The sequence below is a fragment of the Eurytemora carolleeae genome, unplaced genomic scaffold, assembly GCF_000591075.1.
Source record: "Eurytemora carolleeae unplaced genomic scaffold, Eaff_2.0 scaffold1756, whole genome shotgun sequence".
Classification (NCBI taxonomy): Eukaryota; Metazoa; Arthropoda; class Copepoda; order Calanoida; family Temoridae; genus Eurytemora; species Eurytemora carolleeae.
Genome location: NW_019398171.1, coordinates 25,139 through 50,940, shown reverse-complemented (window position 1 = coordinate 50,940; position 25,802 = coordinate 25,139). Strand labels below are relative to the sequence as shown.

Here is a 25,802-nt window from a genome sequence, read left to right as displayed (position 1 = left end):
TCTGCAATGCATGTATAATCATATGGTAGGACGGGCCGCATCAGTTATATCTCCCTTCTATTTCATACTCCTTGGCAATGCCCAATACGTAAACATTTCTCTGATCAATAAATAGCTTTTTAAAAATCGTTAAGTGTCTAATTCTTACAGTATCTTCAATTGTTTTTTTTAACAAGAAGTTCGCAAGTCTGGTATATAGAACCCGAAATTGAAAATAATATTTGGGTAGAAAGAATAGCATCATTTTTACTTGGATAAAGGTTTAAAAGGCACCGTCATGTATCGGACAAACTCTTCGAGTATAAATGGAATTATGTCTTTAGTATCTTAAAATCTTTACAAGTACGTCAGTTTAACTTTATATTTATATTTATATTTAATAGGGTGTTTCTCGCCCATCTTCCATTTCCATTGTGAACATGTTCTCTTTGTTTACATGGTAAACAAAAACAACAAAATTTCGCTGATTTTTTAAAAAAAACTTTCGTGGATTTTGCAAAATTTTTAGAAATTGAGTTTTGATGAAGGCAAGTTTTTGAAAATTCGATCATCCATAAACCTTCTCCCGGGTCACGCAAGGCTCCACTAAAAATGTGGGCTAGATCGGTTCAGCCGTTTTGACTTTTATTGGACAAAAACGGACGGACAGACAGACAAGCAAAGTATGTATAGATTATGTTCAGGAGTTTGATCAAATTGGAACAATTAATGGAGAAACTGCAGTAGATTTCGATCTGGAAAGTTTAGAGGTAAAAAATCTTAATTTTTAAGAACCATGTGAATTTGGAAAATAAAACTAATTTATTGTAATCTACAATTTTACACAAATAATTATAGCTGGGGAATAGGGGCGGGTGACCCGGCTCTATGAATTCTTAATTTTTTTAATGAAATTGTTGATTATCTAGGAGAAACCGTGGCGAAAACCTGGAGCAGATATAACAGATTATTTTAATTATGGTTTCACAGAAGATACATGGACTGCCTACTGTAACAGGTAGTTTATTGAATTATGGTTTCACAGAAGATACATGGACTGCCTACTGTAACAGGTAGTTTATTGAAGGGATTGTTGTTAGAATTTCACCTTTATCGAATCAATTATGTGGAAAAGTATTCAATTCTGATAATTTCTATACTGTGTCTTGGAGAAGAAATGCTCAAGTCTTTGTCTTTCGCAGAGAAACCGCAATTAAAATAATTTCCATTTTCAAAGTTATAAACATTGATAAATAATTCGTACTTAATTAGACAAAGCTTATAAAGTACCGTTGTGAATCAGACAAGACATGCCCCTCTATATATGGAAGGTCACTTGAAATTACGTCTAAAATCCCTCATATGTTATAATTGAAATTGAACTAGAAAAACTAAAAGGTGGGCCAAGGACAAAAATTTCTGTTTTATGTACCAAACAACTAAATTTATGATGACTAACTCCATTCGTGAAAGGGTTGGTATTAAAAAAACGGCCTTTAAAACCCACCCAATTTTTTTTAAATTATTGCCTTTTCTTCACTCTTTTAATGATTCCCCTTATGATTAAGGGAGGTGATATTAGTGTATTTGAAGAATATTTATATTTGAGTATGGCTCAGCCCCCGTTGGAGGCTGAAGCCCCCCTGAAAATCAAAGCATTCAATTTTCCGGGGGGGGGGGGATTAGCCCCCATAGCCCCCTCCCCTGAAAACGCCTTGGCATATTATCACTAAATTATTATTATAAAGTTCACCTATTGTTTACTAGTGTTATAATTTTAAATCCAAGAAAGCCCAAAAAGGCAACACAGATCACCATAAAAACCAATAAAACCAACTGGTCTTGTTTTTTTTTAAAACCTGAGTTTTTTCCAACCATGATTCGTGCCATGATAGTACATGATTGTATGAGGAAAATACATGATTGTATGAGGAAAATACATAATTGTATCAGGAAAATACATGATTTTATGAGAAAAATACATGATTGTATGAGGAAAATATATGATTGTATTAAGAAAATACATGATTGTATGAGGAAAATACATGATTGTATTAAGAAAATACATGATTGTATGAGGAAAATACATGATTGTATGATGAAAATAAATAAATTTTTGGGTAAAAAGTATTAAAAAGAATTTAAAAAGTTGCCTTTTGTTGTCCACATTTTCATTTTCATCTAGACAGAAACAGTTGCGAGTAAACGAGGCTGGGGTGAGTGTAATGGGAAACAGCTCTATAGTTTCAGGGAACAGATACACAGGTATATGGGAGGAATGGGAGTTCCACAAAAGTGTTCGAACTTTTTCAGCTTTTTTTCGTCAAAAACAGCTTAATTTAAACAACAAAACATGGTTTTATCTAAAAGGAAACGCTTTGAATGATAGGAGGGGAAAAGTGAAATGTAAATTTCATAGTCAGAATAAAATTTGTTGGTGAGTTGCTTTGAATCTAGTCCGACCATGAACTAGATCTTGAATGATTGGGTTGATGGGGGGAAGGGGGGGNCATTCAGACCAAGAAATATATATAATTCACTGTTCTTTGTCACAAAAAGGGTTTTCTAGTGACATTTCTAGTTAAACAAGTTTCTAATCAACTCAATAATCGGTGGCATCCTTTAATCCCAAAAAAAATATCTTGAACAACTCAACATGCTAATGTTACCGAAAAGATCATCTGAGAGTGAACTGTAGGGTCAATGGCAGACCGCCATAGGCTTGTCTCCCACCCCTGAATTTACAATCAGCACTTAACTTGGATAATTCATTGGAACTTAAACGTCTAAAATCTTAGATTGAAGAATTGACAGTGAATTATTATTATTATCATTGAGTCTGAACTGGGAACTTTAGAATGGTGGATATCGAGATCAATGCTTGATCCTCTCTTTTTCTTAATATCGAGACTAACCTAATCTTGTAGTTGTATCCTGAAAAGTGTATAAGATTCAACCAATCAGAAGCCGGGAAGTTTGAAATTTTGCGCGCCATTTAAGACAGAAACGTGAGGAACTCTTTAATTTAAAAAACCGTTTTTTGATTTTTCTGCACTATATTCAAAAAAGAATGGATTAAGTAAGAAATTAAAAGTGTCCACATTGGATATTCGGATTAAGCAGTCGGGATTAAAGGTATCCGATTCTAAAGTTCCCAGCTCTGATTCCAACGACAAAAACGCTTTTGCTTCTGTTTGTTTGAATTAGTTTTTCAAAAATGTATTTTTTACTTAAGAATTTAAAAAATTGAATTATTATGAATAATGTTTGTTAATGTAGGATGCGCCCAGTGGAATTACCGTGATGACGCATGAAAAACGTGTTTACTCAAACAAGGAAATCTTTCAAGAAATCTACGAAACTAGAAACCAACATTTCCAGGGTTTATACTTGATTAAAAATGTATTTTTTAAGCATTTTTCTAAAACAATTATTTCTCCAGAATGAAGATAGAAAATATAAGTAAACTTGGCTTTTAGGGCGCTTTGCGCCCATCTTCTATTTCAACAATGAACATTTTCTTTTTGTATACAAAGTAAAACAAAAACAAAAACAAATAGACGAGTATATATAGATATGGGGACTCAAAACTTTAAGCTGCTAAAACGATTTCCTAGTTTTAGTTTTGTTTTTAATTCTAAATTTTTTAAATGATAAATTGATTGATCTGTTTACATACAGATTATCGGAGGCATGGATTTTTCAGTTCCTCCTCCAGCATTTAGCCTTCCTCCACCTGGTCTACCCCCTCCTGGTAAATTCAGTCCTCCGATGTTGATGTTGAAATGTTGAAATGTTGATGTTGAAATGTTGAAATGTTGAGATGTTGAGATGTTGAGATGTTGAAATGCTGAAATGCTGAAATGCCGAAATGCCGAAATGCTGAAATGTTGAAATGTTGAACTGCTTAAAATAAATGCTGAAATGTTGAAGTGTTGAAATGTTGAAATGTTGAAATGTTGAGATGTTGGATGTTGAAATGTTGAAATGTTGAAATGTTGAAATGTTGAAATGTTGAAATGTTGAAATGTTGAAATGTTGAAATGTTGAAATGTTGAAATGTTGACATGTTGACATGTTGAAATTTTAAAATGTTGAAATGTTGAAATTCTGAAATGCTGAAATGATGAAATGTTCAAATGCTGAAATGTTCAAATGTTCAAATTTTCAAATGTTCAAGTGTTCAAATGTTCAAATGTTCAAAGGTTGAAAGGTGGGAATGCTGAGATGTTGAAATTTTGAAATTTTGAAATTTTGAAACGTTGAAACGTTGAATCGTTGAAGTGCTGAGATGTTGAGATGTTGAGATTTTGAGATGTTGAGATGTTGGAATGTTGATGTTGATTTTGATTTTGATTTTGATTTTGATGATGCTGATTTTGATGTTGATGTTGATGTTGATGTTGATGTTGATGTTGATGTTGATGTTGATGTTGATGTTGTTCTAGTGCTGGGTGTAGAGGCTGGAATACCTGTAGCTACAGATTATCCTCCTCCCGATCCTTTCGGAGAAGGAGATCCCTACGCCGGGGGATATGAACCAACAGCAGGTAGGAGAATATATTTATATTTAATTTATATTTATAGTTTGGTTACAAAATGATCTTTTTAATAATGTTAATAAGTGTTTATTTTTGGTGGGGGTTCTATTGGGGAAATTCATTGATTTCTAGATGAAAATAAATGAATTTTCGGGTACAAGTTTTAAAAGGGTTGAATTACTTGCCTTTTAAAGTCCAACTCCAATTGTTATTTTTTCCTCAAATCATCAAAAATTATTCCCGGGGGGGGGGGGGGGTTAATTTTAATAAGATAAACGCCCCTTCAATTTTTAGATTTTGAGCAGTCCGTGTTGATTGTCTTTTCCAAGAGAAAGACGAACATATCTTATTTTTTTATTTTATAAATTTTTAAGGGAAAGACGTTTTTTTAGAAAATCTTTCTCATCCTAATTTCTGTTTTGTTTCAGAGGCCCAGTGGAGCTTACCTCCTCCCAGCTGGGATCAATCCCAACCTCCTCCTATTGATCCATACGGGTACGTTAAGTCAAATATTAATATTATTAAACACTAGCTGAAGTGCAATTTTAGAAACACTTGAAGAAAAAAATAGAATTTTGAAGAAAAAAAATTGATATTTTAAGAAAGAAAAATAAGCCTATGCTACACCCAGGGAACTCTTGGGTTCGCTCAAAAAAATCCGCCAATTTTGTCTAGAGCTTTATTATAAAGATTAATTCAGAGTTTAGGATCCAACATCCGCAACATTCTGGTTTCCTGTATCCGCAAAAATATGCGGATCCCCGGATCCAAGGGGCAAAAAACCAGCTAAACCCTGCTAAAAATATTAAATTTAGCTTTGAAAACACAAATACAACTGTGAGCTAGTGTTAAAACTTTATAATATCTGAATGTTTCAACGCATAAAAAATTAATTTCAAGGGATCTTTCAGTTGTAGAGGATTGCAACGGTTTAAATGACACTGTCCAATATTTATTAATGAATTTTGATTTGAAAAGCTCATGGAAAATGATCTATGTCTTAAGTAAATATTCATTGTTTGATGATTTGAAAGGAAGACGACATTCAATAGGAAATATCCCCTTTTTCCATTACTTCCTTTAAAATACATTTAAGAACTAATTAAGTATTTAATATATGTCGACTAATAATTTTTAATGTTTTATCATTGCCTTTTATGTCTAACATTGTGTTAAAATGGTTAAAACTTTAGGGTTCGAGTCCGTTCCATGCAAGAGTCTGCTCCATGCAGGACACCATTACATAATCAAGAACTAAACCTCCAGGCTGTTAAATGGAGCCTCAAGCTATCCCTAAAATTCATGATTTTATTTAATTTCAGGTCCAGATCTCCCAGAGATAGGGATAGAAGGGAGAAGGAACCAAGAGATAGAGAAAGATCAGAAAGGGAAAGAGATCGTGGGGATAGAGAACGCGGAGACAGGGAACGAAGTGATAGAGAAAGAGGGGATAGGGAACGAGTGGATAGGGAAAGAGTGGATAGGGAACGAGGTGAAAGGGACAGGGAAAGAAGAATTAAAAAGGAAAAAAGGTGAACATTTCAAAATTAACAACAAAAAACAATATGTATACTTTTTATATAATTTTGACCAAGTTAGAAGATTTATATAAAAATAAATTTTCTTTGTAATATTTTGTCAAATATTTTATCGAAATTTCAGATCTCGAACCCGGTCTCCACGTCATAAAAAGAGTCGGCGAGATCGGCGTGAAAAACGTGAAGGTGACCCAGACACACCTGAGGATGGAAATCTTAATGTTAAGGTTTATATTTATATTTTATTTAGAATTGGTGAATACAATTTACAATTTACTTGCTCCATTTTCTTCTATTATAAGTCACTCTTTAGGAAATATATGATTTATTTATGATTTTTGCTAAATCCTCTCTTTTCCCTCTTTTTGGATATCCATACTGAGCTGAAAACTTTAGATTTATGCTTAATCCTCTCTTTTTCATAATATCGAGACTAATCTAATCTTGTAATTGTATCCTAAAAAGTGTATAAAATTCAACCAATCAGAGTCGCGTATAAGAAGCCGATAAATTTGAAATTTGCGCGCCATTTAAGATTTCAATGTGCAGAAAGTCTCCCCGACTTTCTAATTTAAAAAACCGGTTTTTGATTTTTCTCTACTATATCCAAGAAAGAATGGTTTAAGAAAAAAATCAAAAGTGTTTACATTGGATACTCAGATTAAGTAATCAGGATTAAGGATATCTTATTCTAAAGTTTTTAGCTCTGGATTCTGACCAATGAGAGTTCTCTTCCATTTCGGGTTCCCTTGCAGATATATTATTATTATTATTTCTTTTAAATGGCGCGTAAAATTTCAATATTCTCGGATTCTGATTGGCTGTTCAGGATTCTACGTATGCCACTTTGATTGGTTGAATTTTATACATTTTTTTGGATACAAACTAAAGATCAAATTTAGCTTGGGATTAATAAAAAAGAATTGATCTTGATATCCACAATTCTAAAGTTTATATTATTTCACGATAAACCCCATAAATAAGACATTATCAAAGATTAAAAAGAAAGTCAGAAGCAAGGATTTTGAAATTGAATTAATTATTTTTTTATTTTTTTTTTCAGGATGAGCCCCAGGAGAAGGGTGAAAAGGTCGTAGCTCCGACAGAGCAAGAATAATTTTGACCAGTTCCGTCACTTTTGTACATTATCAATTATCATTTGTTGATTTAAATTTTTTTAAGTTAACACAAATAATGAATTGACAACCATTTAATATCTTGTGTTCATTGAATCATTTGACAAGATGTCGTCTTACATCCTATAACATAAACTTTGTATTTTTTCAGTTTCAATAAACGTTAAACCTGTTTAAATCATTTCTAGTTCAAACTAATCCTTTATTCCATGTGGACGTATCCAAAAACATATTTACACAAATTGAGGGGTAAAAATGTTTAAAAAACTATGAAGCAAAAAATGCTTGAAGAATCCTGAATTAAATTAAATTATTAATTTTTTTTTTAACTTTTCTTGTGGGGGATAATCGTTATTTTTAAAATATTCTTTTAAACAGAACTCGACTTTCAGAGAAAATGGCGCCCGAAAGAAAAATCAAAAGTGGAGCAGCTAGCAGTAAAGTAAAGAAGATGTGTGGAGATACAGGGAGCAAAGATGTAGCTAGATTAAATGTATACATTTTAGTTTAAAGGGATCGTAAATGTAATTTCAAGTGACCCTCTATTGATGGAGCCTCATGTCCTGTCCACTATTGTGCTAAGGGCACAATAGTGGACCGGACATGAGGGTCCATGATCAATTTTGAATTATATATCCATGTTTTTGTATTTAAATCCTGTTTATCTACACTTGCGGTTTCTATGCATAAATGACTTGCTTGAGCAATTTCTTGATTCAGAAACAATGGATAAATGATCAGAATTAAACACTTTTCCCACCAGAAAAACTACATTATTTATCAGATTGTGAATCGGACATGCACAATTATTTAAAGGGAGGATTATTTAAATTTTAGCCAATAGTCCCTTAAGTACTCACACACCGTCCCACTATGTGGAAAGTTAAAGAATTGTCTCTATTGCCAATTTGTCAAATCGTTATGAAAACAAATATATTCAGGAAAATTTGAAATAATTTTTATAATCAGTCATTGCTTGGAAATTTTGGAAACATTAAATCATTGACCATAAAATTAAGGTAAATTTTCTTGTTTTAAAGGGAGGACCGGCTATGTAAGGTAGTTGAACTGAGTATGCAGTGTTGTGGAATACTTTCGGATTCATTTGAGACATATTAAACTTTTTAAAAATCTGTAAAACGTTTTGAACGTCGAATTTGCGCTCAAACTCAGGATTACAGATCTTTAAAAAGTTTAATATGTCTCAAATGAATCCGAAAGAAGTTTTAAACAACACTGCATACACAGTTCAACTACCTTACNCTGCAGCAGAGAGATTGGAGGAAAAAGTCATCATTTAACACTTTAAAAATACAAAAAACATCTTCCCTGTTTTCATATTTTCACGATTCCCTGCAATTGTAAACGTGTTCCTTTCTTTGCTAAATCATTATATAAGCCATTAGATTATTGTATCCACATTATTACTCAGATAATGGTTTAATAGTGGGGTGTGAATAAATGCAGCAGAGGGATTGGAGGAAAAAGTCATCATTTAACACTTTAAAAAATACAAAAAACATCTTCCACATAATTACTTAGATAAAGGTTAAAGGGTACCATTGGAATCGGGAATTAGTTTGCTCACATTTTTTAAAAGAATATTGTTTGAAGTAAATAATGAATGAATTGCTCTACGTATACTGTATATTTTTCATTACATTAAATGTTCATTTTATTTTCAAAATTTTCAAAGTTTAGATTTTTCTTGTAATCCTAGGAACACTTGGCACAGTACTTTTCTTCGCAGACACACCAAGGTTAGATATTATTATATAAAGATTTATTCACACACAAAGATATAAATACATATATAAATGGTGTATGTTAAATTTGTTTAAATAAATTTTTAAAATAAGGGAAACGAACTCAGATTATCAGATTGAAAAAGATAATTTGCAAATATTCACTTTTAAAAAAATGTTTTAAGACAATTATTCCTTGAGATTGTTTCTGTCACAAAGGTTAAAAACAAACTGTTTAGATGTTTGTGTATAAAGTGGTGGTGGGGGTCGAACTAATTAACGAACTTTTGCGTAAATCGGGGGGAGGGGGGACGGCTTGTTTAAGGAGGGGTATTTAAACCTTTTAAAGAATTTGACATAAACGACTCTTTTTTAAATTGAATTTAATAAATTTGAGCCACGTCTCACATCCGCCAAAAACCGGTTTCAATTAAGCGCCGGCTTAAATCTTGAAAAATTGAATACAATTTAAAGTGAAACCAACCATATTCTTTAAATTCGGCCTCCGTCGTCATTGTCATCGTATATATCAATACAATTAGGACGACTTTCGATTTTTGAGTTCTATTAATCTTTTAAAAAGCATAGATATACTTAAACATGGAAACAAAGAGAAACTGTCAACTACCAGCCTCTCTTTGTTTTCTTATAAACTTGTAATTTAAAGAAAGGTTGTTAAAAATCAAAACTTGAGCAGAAAAGTCGTCTTCATTGTATTGATATAAACGCCGAACACTGTAAAAATTCAAAATTACCCCTTATCAAACAAATAAATCCAAGGTATTTAAATATTATGGTTTTATTTCAATCTTGAGAAAACCCAATGGGATGTTCATCCTAGATAATGCTTTAAATAGCCTAATTCCAAATCACGAAAGCCTGGACAATGGACATAAAGGTTAAGTCGGAAGCGATGGATAATTCTACGTTCAGAGCTGAGAACTCTTGTATTGTGGATATCGAGATCAATGCCTGATATCGGTCTGCTAATCTGCATATTAATTTACATTTTATTCGATAAACTGCATAGTAATCGTACCCAGTCAGGGGTTTAAGGGAGCCTCGATCAGGAGCTTTGATTAGGTTGGAATAACTGAAATTCGGAGATTAAACTTTGATCTTCAAATTAAAAGTGACCAGAGTGGATATAAAGATCAGGATTATGAGTATCCAACTTGGTTCATACAGTTCCCAGCTCAGAACAGAACCATCCAAATGCAATTTTGCCATTCAAAATATTATAATTAAAGTGCCCGGCGTTGCCCGTAGAATCTTGAAAATCTTTAACGACATACAAATACGACCGCTCTGCTTTAGATAAAAGATTTATTTAAAATTTATATTTTACCCCAGGTTGAAATCTGACCTGCAGCTGGAGATTGCAGAATTAAACTCAAGGTGTCATAAGAATTATTCATTTTTGAAATTTAAAGTTTTTTTTACAGTGGGACCCGTAAAACTACCACTTTAAGACTCGAATTATGATTTTTAGATCTATTTTACTGAACTAGTTGATTTTGAATTAACTGGGACCAAATTTAATGAGTTTGAGCTACGTCGCTTAACTACCCACTGTGGGTTCAAATTTGAACCACTGATTCAAAGTTAAAGATAAAGGGAGGATTTGAATCGGTGATTCAGAAGTGAACCGACAGTAGGCAGTTCAAATTTGTTAAATTCGGCTGTAAAACTTTTTGCTTTATAACAACATCAAATACATTATTAAATTTCTTTAATGTCTTTTTCTATAGTTTTCTGGGATTGCGTATCTTACCAAAATATGACAGATTTCGAATAATTCACATTTATCTTAAACTGATCAATCTTGTATTTAGAATAACCAGGAAAAAAGCGGCCAACTGAAAGATCTTCATCTCAATTCTTAAATCTATAAATGTACAATATAATTTTCAGATGAAAATTAAAAATGTCTACTCTAAGTTTCAGTGATTTAAGTAAAGAAGGTAAAAATCTGATTTTTTTCTCTTAAACTCTATATTTCCTGAACCTTTATTCGGAAGTACGAAATAATTTTGGGAAAACTTTTCAGAAATTTTCCGAAAATTTCAAAATGTATTTTTATTCCAGCGATTCTGGCCTTACAATACTTCTTGCTAAATAAATCATGATTTACTGAAATTTTTGTTTCCAAAAGAACAAAAAAATATGTTTGGAAAAATTAATTATTTTTTTATTTTTTTTATTTATTTCCTTTAATTAAAGAGTGTTATTAATAAAGAAGTAACAATAGTATCCAGTGTTTGGTAAAAAGCCCTTTTCTGGATCGTCTGTGCTTTCGAAAAGCTAGAAATGCAAATTTCAGAGATGTGAACAAGCATGCTAATCGGAATAGTATTGTTGTGAATGTGTTGGCTGTGTAGGGTATTAAATTTCGTTGATTATCGCTTTTAGACGAGTGTTGGGTAGATGAACTGATTGGGGAACTCGTGGACCAAGAAGTACTCCAGGAATTCTCATGTCTCAGGTGACAGAAAATTGAAATTTTTTTTAACATAAATTTTATCAATTTATAAAAATATTTCATCTTATGTGTTATTTCATTAAGACTTTAAAAAATAGATTAAATACATAGTGGCTATATAGTAATACTAGGCTTTTAGGGCGCTATTTAAATTGTGAACATTTTCTTTTTGTTTACATTTTAAACAAAGAAGAAAAAATTTTTTCGGATTTTCAAGAATTTAAATTTTTTTACAAAATTAAAAACCTTTAAAACACATTTATTTTTTATTTTTATCATTTATAAACCTTTCCTGTGGTCACGTGATGTCCCACAAAAAAATTGGGCCCGATCGGTTCAGCCGTTTTGACGTTTATTGGATTCAAACAAACAGACAGACAAATAGACAAGCCAAATCTATATATAGATAGTATATAAAGACTTACAGTAAACTATAACTTTCATAAATACGTCGCAAAGTGCCAATTCTTGAAAAAAAAAAATTTTTATGCATTAAGAATTTTTATAATTTTTTTTTTATCTTTTTGGTCCCTTTGACGTTTAAATCGAATATACTCTCTTCTCTAAAACTTCATTTTTTACATTTACATCTACAGCGATGTCTTAAAAATAATGATTTATTTTCATAAACCTAATATTAGAATTATATGCATAAAGCTTTTACTCAAAACTCTTTAAATACGACGACCCAAAGTCTTTTGCATTAAATGTGGTCTTTCAATGGCTTCTATAATGATTTGGCATAGAAGTTTACAGTTGCAAGAAATCATGAATGTAAGGAAACAGCCAGTATAAATTCCGTACAGTCGTCTCCGAAGTCTTATCCTTTGTGAGTAACATAGTAATTATCTCCAGTAAACCGTGAATTAGGGTGAATCAGACCGAATTCAAGAATTGATATTCTAATTCCCACATCTCTCTTCAATCTGATGATGTATACTTTGACTTTTATTTGTCGCAGAATTCATTGTTTGTAATATTAAAGGTATCCCATATCAGGTTTGCCATATGTAAAAAGTTTAGAAAATTATAGTTTCTCTGTTTTTTATACTGTCGTCTCTAAAATCTCATTCTTTATGGGAAGCCCGGTATGTTAATATTTTTATACTTTTTTAAGGCGATTATTAACGGACCTACGGTTCAAGGGCTCAAGTGACCAAGGTTGTATTCTCTTGTACTTCCTGACAACCCTCCACACTGTACTAGGCAAGGTTCTTTAATAAGATTGCTTACTCTCAATACGCTCCAATGTACGGAAAATGTCGTTTCCTGAGATAGAAGAAAGATAAATACCTCAATACCTAATATGACTTCGCTGATCATCGAGGCGAGAGTGACGTCATATTAGGTTTTTATCTATCCTAGGAGACGATATTTTCCGTACATTGGAGCGCATCGAGAGTAAGCAACCTTATTATACAACCTTGGTACTAGGATACACGGAATCTCAAGATGCCATCACCTATTATCAAATCTTGGCAGAGAAATATCAATCTGCTTTCAACACTCCAGCAACCTCAAACTCTGGTATTATATGATAAATTATCATTTTTCACAAATACTAGTTTTGTTTAAGAAATAAGGCAGGTTTTTGGGCTGACAATATTACCGGAAATATCAAGACTTATACATGCGAAAATTGCTAATCATATATACAAGACTCATATATGCGAAATTAGGTTGACGATTAAATGTCACAAATTATTTCAAGGATCAAAGACGACCTTTTATTCGTCCAGCTGCTGTCATGTTTTGTGGGACACCCTGTATATTGGCTTGCTGTCTAGCAATCCTTCTCATATTTATCCAAAATAAAAAATTGCATTTCTTATATTTTTAGAAAAGTTTACTGATCTGATGAAAGCCTGTATGAAAGGAAATGAGGATGAATATGAGAGTTGTAAGACAGAATATATTCAACAGGAAATAATTCTACTTCAAAGAAATCAAAGAAATGCTATGTAGAAACATTATTGTGCCTTGCCTAATGCGTAGAAACCAAGTTATTGCTGAATTTTTTAAACAGACTAAGAAAATAAATTCCTGTGGTTCTACTGAATTCCCCAATTTTTAAAACAGACTAAAAACATTCCTGTGGTTCTACTGAATTCCCCAATTTTTAAAACAGACTAAGAAAATAAATTCCTGTGGTTCTACTGAATTCCCCAATTTTTAAAACAGACTAAAAACATTCCTGTGGTTCTACTGAATTCCCCAATTAAAATTTTAGGCAAATTGGTCAAGGGTCCAATAGTAGTGTATTTTAAGGAGGTTTACACCCTATTCTTGACCTTTTGATTTGTTGAGTATCTATCGATCATAAGTAAAAATTGGCCAAGGGTCCAATTACAAAAAAATACCTTACAAATTTTCAGATTCATTCAAATGGGCTGAAATTTACATAGATTTATATTTTATTTCTTACACTTCTTTCAATTGTATTTCCCCCTTGGCAGATTCCTGAGCTGAAAACTTTAGAATGGTGGATATTGAGATTAATGCTCGATCCTCTCTTTATCTTAATATCAAGACTAACCTAATCTTGTACTTGAATCCCTGAAAAGTGTATAAAATTCAACCAATCAGAGTCGCGAATATGAAGCCGATAAATTTGAAATTTTGCGCGCCACTTAAGATTATATTCAGAAACGGAAGGGACTCTCTAAATTTAAAAAAAGCGGTTTTTTTATTTTTCTCTACTATATCCAAGAAAGGACGGTTTAAGAAGAAAATCAAAAGTGTGTCCATTGGATACTCAGATTAAGTAATCAGGATTCAGGATATCTCATTCTAAAGTTTTCAGCTCTGGATTGTTTTGGAACGAATTATTTCAGTTGATATCAGAAGATAAATTCAATGATGCGAACATTTTTATTGTTCAATATCGTCTCTACAAGCAAGGAATTGGTAAGACGTTTTTCAAGAAAATACAGGGGAAGAAAGTTCCAAATTGTGATTTTAACCAGACCTGACACTGAATGTAAAGAGGTTTTTGGCCAAAATGAAAAAGGTGAATTATTAAACTGTTCTTTATCTTTTGATTACATTAGAGTGGAAAAAACTGAAATATATAATATTCAAAGTTGAAGTTTTTACCAACAACTTAAACTTTAGTCCAATAAAAATGGAAATATTTTTGTTTTTTGCTAATTACTGATTTCATTTTCGAACATTTCACATTTTTACATATTGGGTACTAGGCGCGTTTTGAAAATGGTTTTTATTGAGAATAAGGATTTCTTTCAGTCTTAATTCTAGAAAAGAAATCAATAATTTTACTAGAACGGATAGGCACTGTTTTGAGGCTCGTTTTCTAAATAGTCAAAGTTTTTAGACTTTTAAGAGGCTTCAATACAACCTCAGTTGTACATTCTATTTAAAAATTGCATTCTTGACAAGTTGGCTTTTATTACCAAAGATATTTATCAAAACGAATTTTCAAAACGATTACTAAAGTCGTTTTAATAAATCGTTTCAAAAGTCGTTTTTTTCGCGATATCTTTAATCTGAGAAAAAAAGAATAACTTGATAAAAACTATTTTATCGAGAATGTAGCTTTGTAATGTAGTAAATAACATTCTTTTGTGGAATGTGGAGCACTTTTAATGTCGAAAACCCTTTTCAAAAATAAACCTCAAATTCCTACTTGTAGTCGTCATGCTTTATAATTTGTTGTAAATAGTTTTTTCGTTGAAACTTGCAAATAGTTTATAAAACGTCGATGATAAACACGGTTGGAACTATCGTCCACTGAAATATACAACCCTGCAGAGAGGTAATTAAAAATTTTATGTTGAAAATGTTTTAAGAATGTTATGAAACACGACTGGAAGGTTTATCTCCCTGTAAATCTGAGATAGAAACATCGACAAATATTTTCAAATTTAGGTAAAAATTTTGTTGAATTTTTGACTGATTCACTTCTTGTCGCTGCTGCATTAATCCCCAAGTCAGTTTTTTTAGAAATTCAGTTAAGAATTATCAATTTTCAAACAGAACAACAAGAATCTTTCCATCATTTGTTGCTTCACATTTGGTTAATATCATAATTTTTAAAGATTTAAACTTTTTATTGGAAAGTATTATTTATATTTAAGAACAGTCGTATTTATTTATATGGAACAGTCTATTTATATTTCAGGAACAGTCTATTTATATTTCAGGAATAGTCTGTTTATATTTCAGGAACAGTTTATTTTATAGTTATAGTATTTATTTTCAAACACAAAATACAAAATAATATTGCATGATGGTTCAGCTTAAAATATAACACAAAAGAAAATTATTATTAAAAATTAAATTAAATTAAAAATATATTGTATGATAATTTTGTTTTGATCGTATTTGTTGAAACAAAGTATAAATATTGAAAACTCAACTAANACAGTCTGTTTATGTTTCAGGAACAGTATGTATATTTCAGGAACAGTCTATTTATATTTCAGGAACAGTCTGTTTATAAAGTTTCTTGAATACCTTGACTCCGGGGTGAATACTGAGACCATAGAGGACATATTGACCCAGATCAGAAAGGTTTGTTTCAATTACCTGATTGTTATGTTTTTTAAAATATCTGTAAAAAAGCTCTTCGCTGAACAAATTTAGTGTTTGAATGTTTATGTTTTCTCAGAATTACAAAAAGTTACTAAGTTATAAAATCCACGAAAAATATTATCAAATCCGCAAACTTTTTTTATTGTTTTATATTGTAATAATAAAAGATACTCACAGGTAGAAACACAATTAAAATTTGAAATGGTAGACCGGCGCGAAGCGCCCTAAAAGCCTTGTATTTATAAGATAAGGGACAAATCTGAATCAACCCCCCTCCTATTTATATACAGGGTTACCCACAAAGGATGAGACCGTAAAGACAACCTGAAACTCTTAAAATATGATTATTCCAAGCTTAAAATAAGTCTTCTGCTTTTAAAATAGTCTTTTATGGCCATTTTAATAATTTCGGAAAGTTTACAGTTGCAGATAATCATATATCTAAGAAAATAGACGGTATAAATTCCGTACAGTCGTCTGAAGTCTCATCCTTAGTGGGTTACCCTGTGAGTTATCTGGCCAGGGTTTCCAGCGAACGAAAACGTTCGTGAAATTTCGCGAAAATTAATTTTGCGAAAGGGAGCAAAATCAATGCGGAATTTCCGGGGGGGTATCAAAATATGCGACTATTTTGCAAAAAAAATGCGTCTGAATCTGTTTCGCGTAAGAATACGAAATTTTCGACAAAAAAACATTTCTCGAAAAATGCGACATTTCTACATTTCGCTGGAAACCCTACATCTGGACTCAATTGCTGGCAAGACAGAGGCAGAATTTTTGAAATTCTACGGGCAAAGCCGAGAAAATCAAAGCTTAAATCGTGAATTAATACCAAGCGCGGGATTCACTCTGACTTTAATAATATTAACCTGGGCAGCGCCGGACACTATTTGATAAAATTATTGTTTGAAGGTTGACTGCTCTCCGAAAGGAGTTGTGGTTGTGGATGCAAGTTGTAAAAGAAGATACGAGAACGGAGTCATCTATGTCAATGATCTAAAGGAATAATAGCATTGATGCATAATATCATAAACAGCTTCGTTTTTACCACATTCGTTTGAAAGCTATTTGGAAGGTTTTCAATAAACAAAAAAAGAGGAACCTATATAAGCTTATTGGAAATCTGATTTTTAAGACAATTTCTCAAATAGTAAACAACTTCTAATCCAATGGGTATGAGTCAATTTTTTGGGTCACAAAAAATGTACAATGAGATATCTAATGAGTCTGTGTCCGGTCCTTTCACTTCCTTTTTTTTGACATCCTTTAGCTAAGAATAAAAACATTAAAAAAAATCTTTTGAAAGAGAACTTATTTTTATATTATCTCTTTTTTTGTCAACTTAGAAAACATATAATTTTATTAAAAGCCTTGACATTTTTATCCGTTTTATGGTTAATGCATTTTGAAATTGTGGTTTCAATGTTTTATAAAATAGGCTGGACTTCAAATAAGCCAGAATGGAGGTAGATTGCTAATCAAGAATGGAGACTATACTGCAGATGCCTGGCATGATGTTAAACTCCTGAAAGATGGAGCCACGCTTGAGATTATTGGAGAGAGCTCCAGTGATTGCTGTTTGAGGTAAAACTCGGAAATTAACAATTTAGAAATACCAATTTTCAGATAGAGAAACAAGGATATCTTTATAATTTTTGCTCTGACGAAGGTCTAATGGATACATGTTCCTCTGTAAATGAAAGTTCCCTTGAAATTACGTATACAGTCCCTTTAAATTGATTTTGATTGTTGTTTAGTGGTTCTATAAAGATCCTGGCATGTCCTGGAGGCAAGATATCTATCAGGAATGTTAAATTGGAGATAGGAGATTCAGGTGGATTTTCATCGAGTTATGCTTTTCAAAATTTTATAGTTTTTTTGCCGTTTACATTTTTCAATGAAATTTTGTTCAAGCTTACAAAATTATTTGCCAATCCCCCCCCCAGCAGGAATAGGGTTAATCATTTTGAATCAAGAAAAATGGGAAAATGTAATGTTAACTGTTTATTGAACTTCTAAAACACTCAACTAAGCATGAATAAATTGACGCTAAAATGACATTACTATTACAACTTTGTGACCTCGTAGCTCTTCTAGTTTTGATTTTATGAGAAAAATAAAAGAATTTATTCTTTGTCACAAACTCTGATTTTCTAACTGCTATATCTTTGCAACCCAATGTCGTAGACCTTAGATAATTCAAGCAATGCATTCTGTTGGATTAAATTATCCAAGTTCGAACTATTGCAAAGATATAGACGTTAGAAATTTAGAGTTTGTGGCAAAAACTGAACTCCTTTATTTGGCTAGAAATTTAAAGCTTCTTTTTTATTTTCATTGATAGCTCTTAAATAATAGGATTTATGATTGTAAACATGAAAGCTTTAAATCTAGCATGAAAGGAGTTGAGTTTCTGCCACAAACTATGATTTTCTAATCTCTATATCTTCGTAACCCAATGTCGTAGACCTTAGATATTTCAAACTATTAATACTTATAGATAAAATAATCAAAGTTTGAAATATCAAAGGTTTGCGCCATCAGGTTGCAAAGATATTGGGATCAGAAGATTTGAGTTTGTGGCAAAAACTCAATTCCTTTCCCAATTTCGTGTAAGCTGACCAAGGTTATATACTAATGTTGGTTACTCTTGATGCGCTCCAATGTACGGAAATGTCGTCTTATAAGATAGATAAAAACCTCATATGACGTCACTTTCGCCTCTATAATCAGTGATGTCATTTGAGGTTTTTATCTATCTATCTTAGGAGACGACATTTTCCGTTCATTGGAGCGCATCGAAAGTAACCCGACTCAGTATACAACCTTGGAACTGACGCTGACCTTCCTAATGTTTTAGCTGAGAGTAATGATGCAATGAATATACTGGGGGGATGGGTAAACTTTGATACCTGTGTTTTGGAATGTTTTGTAAATACAGCAATCTATATTCACAGCAGACCAGGTAATCTTACAATGCTCCCCAATATAATGGGATATTATGCATTAAAGATATTGTACAATTCTAGGCGATTATATAAAAACAATGAAGACTTTTTTCGATTTCAATTTTGATTTATATCAAGCTGTTAAACAGCATGGATAGTATACACATAAACATAGAAGTCAAGAATAGCTGTCAATCAAAAAAGCTTCTCTTTGGTTACTTGTGAACTTGTAATTCTAAGACTTCAGAGACGGCTATTAGGAATTATTACTGGCTGTTTTTATATATTCTTGATTCCACAACTTTAAACTTGTTTCTTATTTGCCAAATCATTAAATCTTATTTAAAAGTCAATGCTCATTGCTCAAGGCAGAAGACTTAATTCAACCTTGAAATCGTCATATTTTAAGAGTTTTACGTCGTCCTTACTGTCACATCCTTTGTGGGTAACCCTGTATGTAAAGCAATAATGCCAATCACCGCGAGAATACAGTTTTAAATTGACCCTTCAGTGACGCTCCTTGTCCGATTTACAATGGTACTTTTGTCTGATGGGACTCAATCTCCAGCTAAAATAAGGATATATTTGCCATCCTTGGTCGGACTTGCCATTGGAGGGTAACATGAATTACGTCTGCAGTTTCTTTATAAGTGTTTGTTTCAAGCCGTAGTTTTGGGTTTATTACGCACGTTTTTTCAGAGCTCATATTTAAAGGGACTGTAAGCGTAATTTCAAGTGACCCTCCATGCAAAGATGACAATGTCCGATTCACAACGGTACCCTTGAATTCTTTATCTGATCAATTCCTATTATTTCCTGATGTAGAAATGCTTAAGTCACTTTTGTAGAGAACCCACAATTGAAATAAAAACAGTTTTAAAACATTGATATTTAATTCGGTACCTTCTTTGCACGGAGGTTCTCATGAAATTACGCGTACACTCCCTTTAATTCAGAATATTTAGATGAATCTTCTGTTTAGATGGTGTATTAACTGCTGTCAATATGAAGAACTGTTTTATTGAAGGTCTTCAGTCCTGTCAGAGAATATTTTCTATAGAACAAGGAAATACAATATTCTAATTTTGGTTTCAGCATTGGTTGCCACATTTTTTTTGAGACATTTAAGTCGATGTTTTCTTAATTTTTTGTCCTAATTTTTTCGGTAAGAATGTGTTTAATTTATTTTGTATCTGATTCGGATAAATTTCACTAGAAGGGGATTATTCATTTAGCGTACTATCCCATTTTGCCTTATAAACATAGTCTGTATTTGTACAGTACTGCTTTCCTTGGCTAGTTGAAATTCGGCCCGGTAAATAAAATGAATTAGAATGTACCGTGGATTTGTTTTAACTATGTTTAAAAAATGAAAAATGGTCTTAAACTCAAATCCGCATCAATAAATTATTTTTATTTAGGTTTTTTTTTATTATTTGATATCTACCATGACCTTTTTCCTGTTATTTATCAAATTTCATTGGCAAAAGCGTGAAAAGATAAGGGCCTGTGGTTTGCGTTAAATTTTGGGATTTTTTAGGGTTAGATTCTCGGTAACCGGTTCCGGGATCCTTAAAGTTTGCTTGATTTCAATATTTTGTTAATCTGCAGATTAATTTAATCTTTATTCGATATTCACAGTGTAATTGTACCCTGAAGGAATAAAGCACTTACAAAACGTTTCCTATTATAAAACGTTTCCTTACAAAACGTTTCCTTACTAAATGTTTCCTTACTAAATGTTTCCTCACAAAACGTTTACTGTCACAAAACGTTTCCTATAACAATTTGTCCTTCAGATAAACCTTTTTATAAAAAAAAATTCAAATAGTTTGAAAATCTACAACTATCAAATGTGACTATTTTTGTGGTTACACTCATAACGACAACAAACTCGATCATTCCTGAAAAACGTCACCCTCCATGTGCATCTGAAGAGGAATAGAATTCATTTTCTTGCACCGAGATTTTAGATCATCTCGCCTGGCAACTCTGTTTATGAACCTAGTTTTGTTTGCATCGTTGGCATTAACACCTACTGCAGCTGCTAGGGCGTCCTCCCGGAGATCAGTCTCCCCCTTACCTTCCTTTCTCTGAAATGACTCCAGCACTTTGTGAAGGCTTGCTCTTCTCTCCAGACTCTAGAAACGTTTTGTGGCATGCAATTTTTTGTAGCAGGAAACGTTTGCTGGCAGGAAACGTATTGTGTAGGAAACGTTCCGTGAGGAAACATTCAGTAAGAAAACGTTTTGTGGGTGCTCCGTAATTGTACCCTGAAGGAATACCTGAAATGAAAAGATTAAACATTGATCCTCATAATTAGAGTGCCCACACTGAATATTGAGATCAAGTAAGTATGAGTAGAGTATCCAACGCAGAAGTTCCCAGCTCAGATTTCATGGCATGCAAAGACAGATAGCTTTAGATTATAATAAATAAAGAATATGAATTGTTAAGGTGTGAATACATCCTTGACTCTGAACTCTTGTTATATTAATGAAACCTACAGTGTACTGTCTTGGTTCAATGATAAGGAATGCCATTAGAAATTAAAAAATGATAATATCTTAATCCAAATTTTTGAGTATTTTTTATTGATATAAATCTCAGGATAAACAACAACAAAAAATCATGTGAATGTACAAGGGAAAATGGCTTTCATTTTTTAAGGATGAAAGCTCTTTCTTTCTATATTTAATCACGAATGGTCCAGCAGAAAGCTGAAAATGTTCATGTTTCTATTTCTAATTGCTTCATCAACGATATCCAGGTAAGATGGTTTTAGCAAATATTAAAGAAAAAAATGTTAGAAATAAGACATTTCACATTGTCATAAATATCATAGTAGGACATTTCAGAGAAAAGACATTTTATAGCTAATATCTTTTTCAGTTCTTACCAAATTTGTCTTACCTCTGTGTTCTGTCTTAATACAGAAATTCATCTCTGTTAGAAATGATTTAAAGCTTTCTTTCAAAAATTTTCTTTACTTTATATCTTTGCAAACTGACGTTGAAAACTTTTGAAATTTCAAACTTGATTATTTAATCTAACAGAATTCATAGTTTGAAATATCAAAGGTCTACTACATTAGTTGCAAAGATATAGGGATTTTACAATCAAAGTTTGTTGCAAAACTCGGTTCCGTTAAAATATTTGACGGAAAAATGATTATCGTTTTATACTTGACATATTTTAGGATGTTCTTCGAGTTGTGTTGAACGAGGTTTCTAACGTTTCCGTTCATCTTGAAAAAACTAGTTTCAATTTAGGAAAATATTATAAGCTCATTGCTACAGTTCTTTTGCTATTGTTTGTTCAACACTGCAGTGCTTGGATCTGGATTCGCTGGGCTCGCATCATTTTGGTTTCCTGTATCTGGATCCGGATTGATGTAAATTATCAGATCCTCGGATCCGGATCCGGATCCGGATCCAGATCCACATTCCTATAATTATGCAGATCTACGGATTTGGATCCAGATTTCCATAAATATACAGAGCCCCGAATCCAGATTCTCATAAATATGCAGATCCTTGGATCTGGATCCAGATTCTTATAAATATGCAGATCCACGGATCCAAATCTAGATTCTCATAAATATGCAGATCCACGGATCTGGATCCGGATTCCCGTAAATATGCAGATCCACGGATCCGGATCCAGATTCCCATAAATATACAGATCCACGGATCTGGATCCAGTTTCTCATAAGTATGCAGATCCACGGATCCCGATCCAGATTCAGATTCCTATAAATATGCAGATCCACGGATCCGGATCCAGATTCTCATAAATATGCAGATCCACGAATCTGGATCCGGATCCAGATTCCAATAAATATGCAGATCCACGGATCTGGATCCAAATGCAAAATATAAACAAAAAATTTATATGAACTTATTTAATATTTTTTTATAAAGTTTTGTACTCTGAGGAAGAAAACTCTACCGCCATTACTCTACCAAATCAAGTGGATTTACAGGGAAATCTAACAAAAGAAAAATCTCTATTTCAACAAAGAATTAAGTCTTTGCCCCCAACTCAACTTTTCTAATCCCTGTATCTTTGCAACCTGATGGCGTCAATCTTGGACATTTTCAATTAGATTGTGTGATAGTTTAAAATTCAGAATTTCAGAAACCATTACTCATCAAGATTTTTTCAATATTTTCATTTCTTTTTTAGTTTTCCAGGAACATGACAGTTTTAAACCACACTCAAGGTTAGTATTAGTACAGTGCAGGTTGTCAGATTTTACAGTTTTAAACCACACTCAAGGTTAGTATTAGTGCAGTGTAGCTTGTTAGATTTTACAGTTTTAAACCACACTCAAGGTTAGTATTAGTGCACTACAGGTTTTTATATTTTACAGTTTTAAACCATACTCAAGGTTAGTATTAGTACACTACAGGTTTTTATATTTTACAGTTTTAAACCATACCCAAGGTTAGTATTAGTACAATGCAGCTTGTCATATTTTACAGTTTTAAACCAAGGTTAGTATTAGTACACTACAGGTTTTTATATTTTACAGTTTTAAACCATACCCAAGGTTAGTATTAGTACAATGCAGCTTGTCATATTTTACAGTTTTAAACCACACTCAAGGTTAGTATTAGTGCACTACAGGTTGTCAGATTTTACAGTTTTAAACCACACTCAAGGTTAGTATTAGTGCAGTGCAGCTTGTCAGATTTTACAGTTTTACCAAATTAAATTTTGTCCATGATACGTTAAATACTCTCTAAGGTTTTCGGTTTGAATTATGAAAATATTTACATAATTTAAGATTGATATTTTAATGATCTAAAGTTATTTTGTTAATTACCAATATCGATAAAACCGGAATTATATTTGAACCATCAGATTTCTCTAAAATCATCTTAAGTATACATAACCTATATAATATGTTTAATTAGCTAGAATTGTTATCCCCTGAACTATGTCCACATTTGTGAACAGTCCCTTTAAGGTGTGGGTGTCTGTATAACAGTCCCTTTAAGGTGTGGGAGTCTGTATAACAGTCCCTTTAAGGTGTGGGAGTCTGTATAACAGTCCCTTTAAGGTGTGGGAGTCTGTATAACAGTCCCTTTAAGGTGTGGGAGTCTGTATAACAGTCCCTTTAAGGTGTGGGAGTCTGTATAACAGTCCCTTTAAGGTGTGGGAGTCTGTATAACAGTCCCTTTAAGGTGTGGGAGTCTGTATAACAGTCCCTTTAAGGTGTGGGAGTCTGTATAACAGTCCCTTTAAGGTGTGGGAGTCTGTATAACAGTCCCTTTAAGGTGTGGGAGTCTGTATAACAGTCCCTTTAAGGTGTGGGAGTCTGTATAACAGTCCCTTTAAGGTGTGGGAGTCTGTATAACAGTCCCTTTAAGGTGTGGGAGTCTGTATAACAGTCCCTTTAAGGTGTGGGAGTCTGTATAACAGTCCCTTTANCTGGAGAAGTATAGTCTATTGGAATTAAATTGATTTGTTTACGATCCGAGTTGAATGTTGCATCTTTCCGAACACTCCCTTTAAAGATGTCTAATAATTTTCGTTATATATATTTCAATTACAGAACAGAATTTCTGGAACAATTTCATAGAATTGTTTACATATTCTAAATTCAAATATAAATGAATTTTTTTTGAAAAAATTATTAAAAAATATTTTCCGTGTGCAGAAATAGATTTTACACATTCTAAATACAAATAAGGATTTCTAGAAGTTTAGATTTTGACTATAAACTGTGATTGTAGTTCTATGATAAAAAAAATGAACTAGATTGTGTGTAGAGGTGTATTAATGTAGATCTATGTGTTTAAACCACTGTGAACTAGATTGTGTGTAGAGGTGTATTAATGTAGATCTACGTGTTTAAACCACTGTGAGCTAGATTGTGTGTAGAGGTGTATTAATGTAGATCCATGTGTTAAACTCCTAGAATGTTCTATATACTCCCTTCTCATGATCTAGATTGGGTGTAGAGATGTATGGTTGCAGATCTATGCATTTAAACCATTGTGATCTCCAAGAATGTTCTGTAGGAGTCCACCTTCCATATACAACCTCACTCCATAATATCAGGTATTATTGAGGAGGCTGTATTTAAATTCTGTTCATAATGCACTGTGATTTAAAGGTTGCAAGCTAACAAGCCAAAATCTATGAGAATTTTTCCAATTACTTCTTGAAAACCAAAGCTAACAACAAGTGCTTTATAATGCTTTAAATGTAAAGGGCTACAGAAAAGCATAAGTGAGTTAGAGCGGTAAAATCAAAGCCCAAGGTGTTGTGACACTTCAAAGTCGACCCTGTCTTTAAAATTGATTACACTTATTTTAGTGCAGACTGAATCTATGTGAATGCACTCAGTCGATTCCCCTTACCCCTAGCAGTTAAATTTAAGTCATCAGATACTTAGGATCATTTCTTTTTCCCCGGAATTAGACTCAAATCCTTGAATTTAAAAGTTTACAGGGTGGATATTGATTTCTGTTATTGTGGCTGAGCGCCATCTCGAACTAAAGGTTTAGTATCTGGTGTTCTAGTAAATTTTATCTTGTCAGATCTTACGTTGCTATTGTTGTAATTAAAGGGACTGTAAGCGTATTTTTTAAGTGACCCTCCATGCAAAGATGGCAATGCCCGATTTACAACAACGATACCCTTGAAAGCTTTGTCTGATCAAGTATGAATTATATACAGGGTGTCCCAATAAACATGGGAATTCAGTGACGAATTCGATATCGTCTTTTTAAATAATTCTTTGATTTAGTATAGTGATACCTACTGAGAAAGCTGTAATCTGTAAGAGTTTCGTCTGCGATGTTCACATTTTGTTTGTTTATGTTTTGACTGCATACGGGTGTACTTAGTAAAACAAGAAAATGA

The 25,802-nt window shown here is 32.5% G+C and overlaps 3 protein-coding genes and 1 long non-coding RNA gene across 4 annotated transcripts; all 4 read left to right on the top strand.

Annotated features, from left to right (window-relative positions):
* The first annotated feature begins 671 nt into the window (after positions 1–671).
* On the top strand, positions 672–2,274 carry LOC111716934 (uncharacterized). The gene is made up of 3 exons (XR_002768635.1): positions 672–749; positions 909–997; positions 2,165–2,274. It is a non-coding gene; the product is annotated as an uncharacterized LOC111716934 (long non-coding RNA).
* A 950-nt stretch (positions 2,275–3,224) lies between these two features.
* LOC111716936 (leucine-rich repeat extensin-like protein 3) lies at positions 3,225–5,767 on the top strand. Its single transcript, XM_023492446.1, has 5 exons — positions 3,225–3,315; positions 3,661–3,733; positions 4,428–4,529; positions 4,949–5,019; positions 5,714–5,767. Exons 1-5 carry the CDS (start codon positions 3,283–3,285, stop codon positions 5,765–5,767), a joined length of 333 nt encoding a protein of 110 aa, XP_023348214.1. The 5' UTR covers positions 3,225–3,282.
* Positions 5,768–5,842: 75 nt separating this feature from the next.
* On the top strand, positions 5,843–7,372 carry LOC111716932 (uncharacterized; the record flags this gene model as incomplete). Its single annotated transcript, XM_023492443.1, is given in 3 exon segments — positions 5,843–6,052; positions 6,183–6,285; positions 7,122–7,372. Coding segments are annotated over 3 exon segments (347 nt in total), but the record flags the coding sequence as incomplete, so codon positions are not given.
* A 1,516-nt stretch (positions 7,373–8,888) lies between these two features.
* LOC111716935 (uncharacterized) lies at positions 8,889–24,009 on the top strand. The gene is made up of 21 exons (XM_023492445.1): positions 8,889–8,954; positions 10,293–10,337; positions 10,775–10,903; positions 11,352–11,424; positions 12,539–12,627; positions 12,856–12,948; positions 13,262–13,344; positions 14,256–14,328; positions 15,231–15,309; positions 15,867–15,954; positions 16,888–16,977; positions 17,414–17,559; positions 17,733–17,809; positions 18,836–18,940; positions 19,906–19,989; positions 21,381–21,457; positions 21,640–21,693; positions 22,123–22,195; positions 22,847–22,908; positions 23,112–23,148; positions 23,930–24,009. Exons 3-21 carry the CDS (start codon positions 10,867–10,869, stop codon positions 24,007–24,009), a joined length of 1,500 nt encoding a protein of 499 aa, XP_023348213.1. The 5' UTR covers positions 8,889–8,954; positions 10,293–10,337; positions 10,775–10,866.
* Positions 24,010–25,802: the final 1,793 nt, after the last annotated feature.

What these genes read in the sequence shown, in the direction of transcription:
- LOC111716936 (XM_023492446.1), top strand. Translation starts at nt 3,283, where the DNA reads ATGACGCATGAAAAACGTGTTTACTCAAACAAG. An exon ending in AACGTGTTTACTCAAACAAG is followed by an intron (nt 3,316 to 3,660) that starts GAAATCTTTCAA and finishes GTTTACATACAG; the next exon opens with ATTATCGGAGGCATGGATTT. An exon ending in ACCTGGTCTACCCCCTCCTG is followed by an intron (nt 3,734 to 4,427) that starts GTAAATTCAGTC and finishes ATGTTGTTCTAG; the next exon opens with TGCTGGGTGTAGAGGCTGGA.
- LOC111716935 (XM_023492445.1), top strand. Translation starts at nt 10,867, where the DNA reads ATGTCTACTCTAAGTTTCAGTGATTTAAGTAAAGAAG. An exon ending in TGTCTTGGTTCAATGATAAG is followed by an intron (nt 21,458 to 21,639) that starts GAATGCCATTAG and finishes ATGGTCCAGCAG; the next exon opens with AAAGCTGAAAATGTTCATGT. An exon ending in AGTTTTAAACCACACTCAAG is followed by an intron (nt 23,149 to 23,929) that starts GTTAGTATTAGT and finishes AGTCCCTTTAAG; the next exon opens with GTGTGGGAGTCTGTATAACA.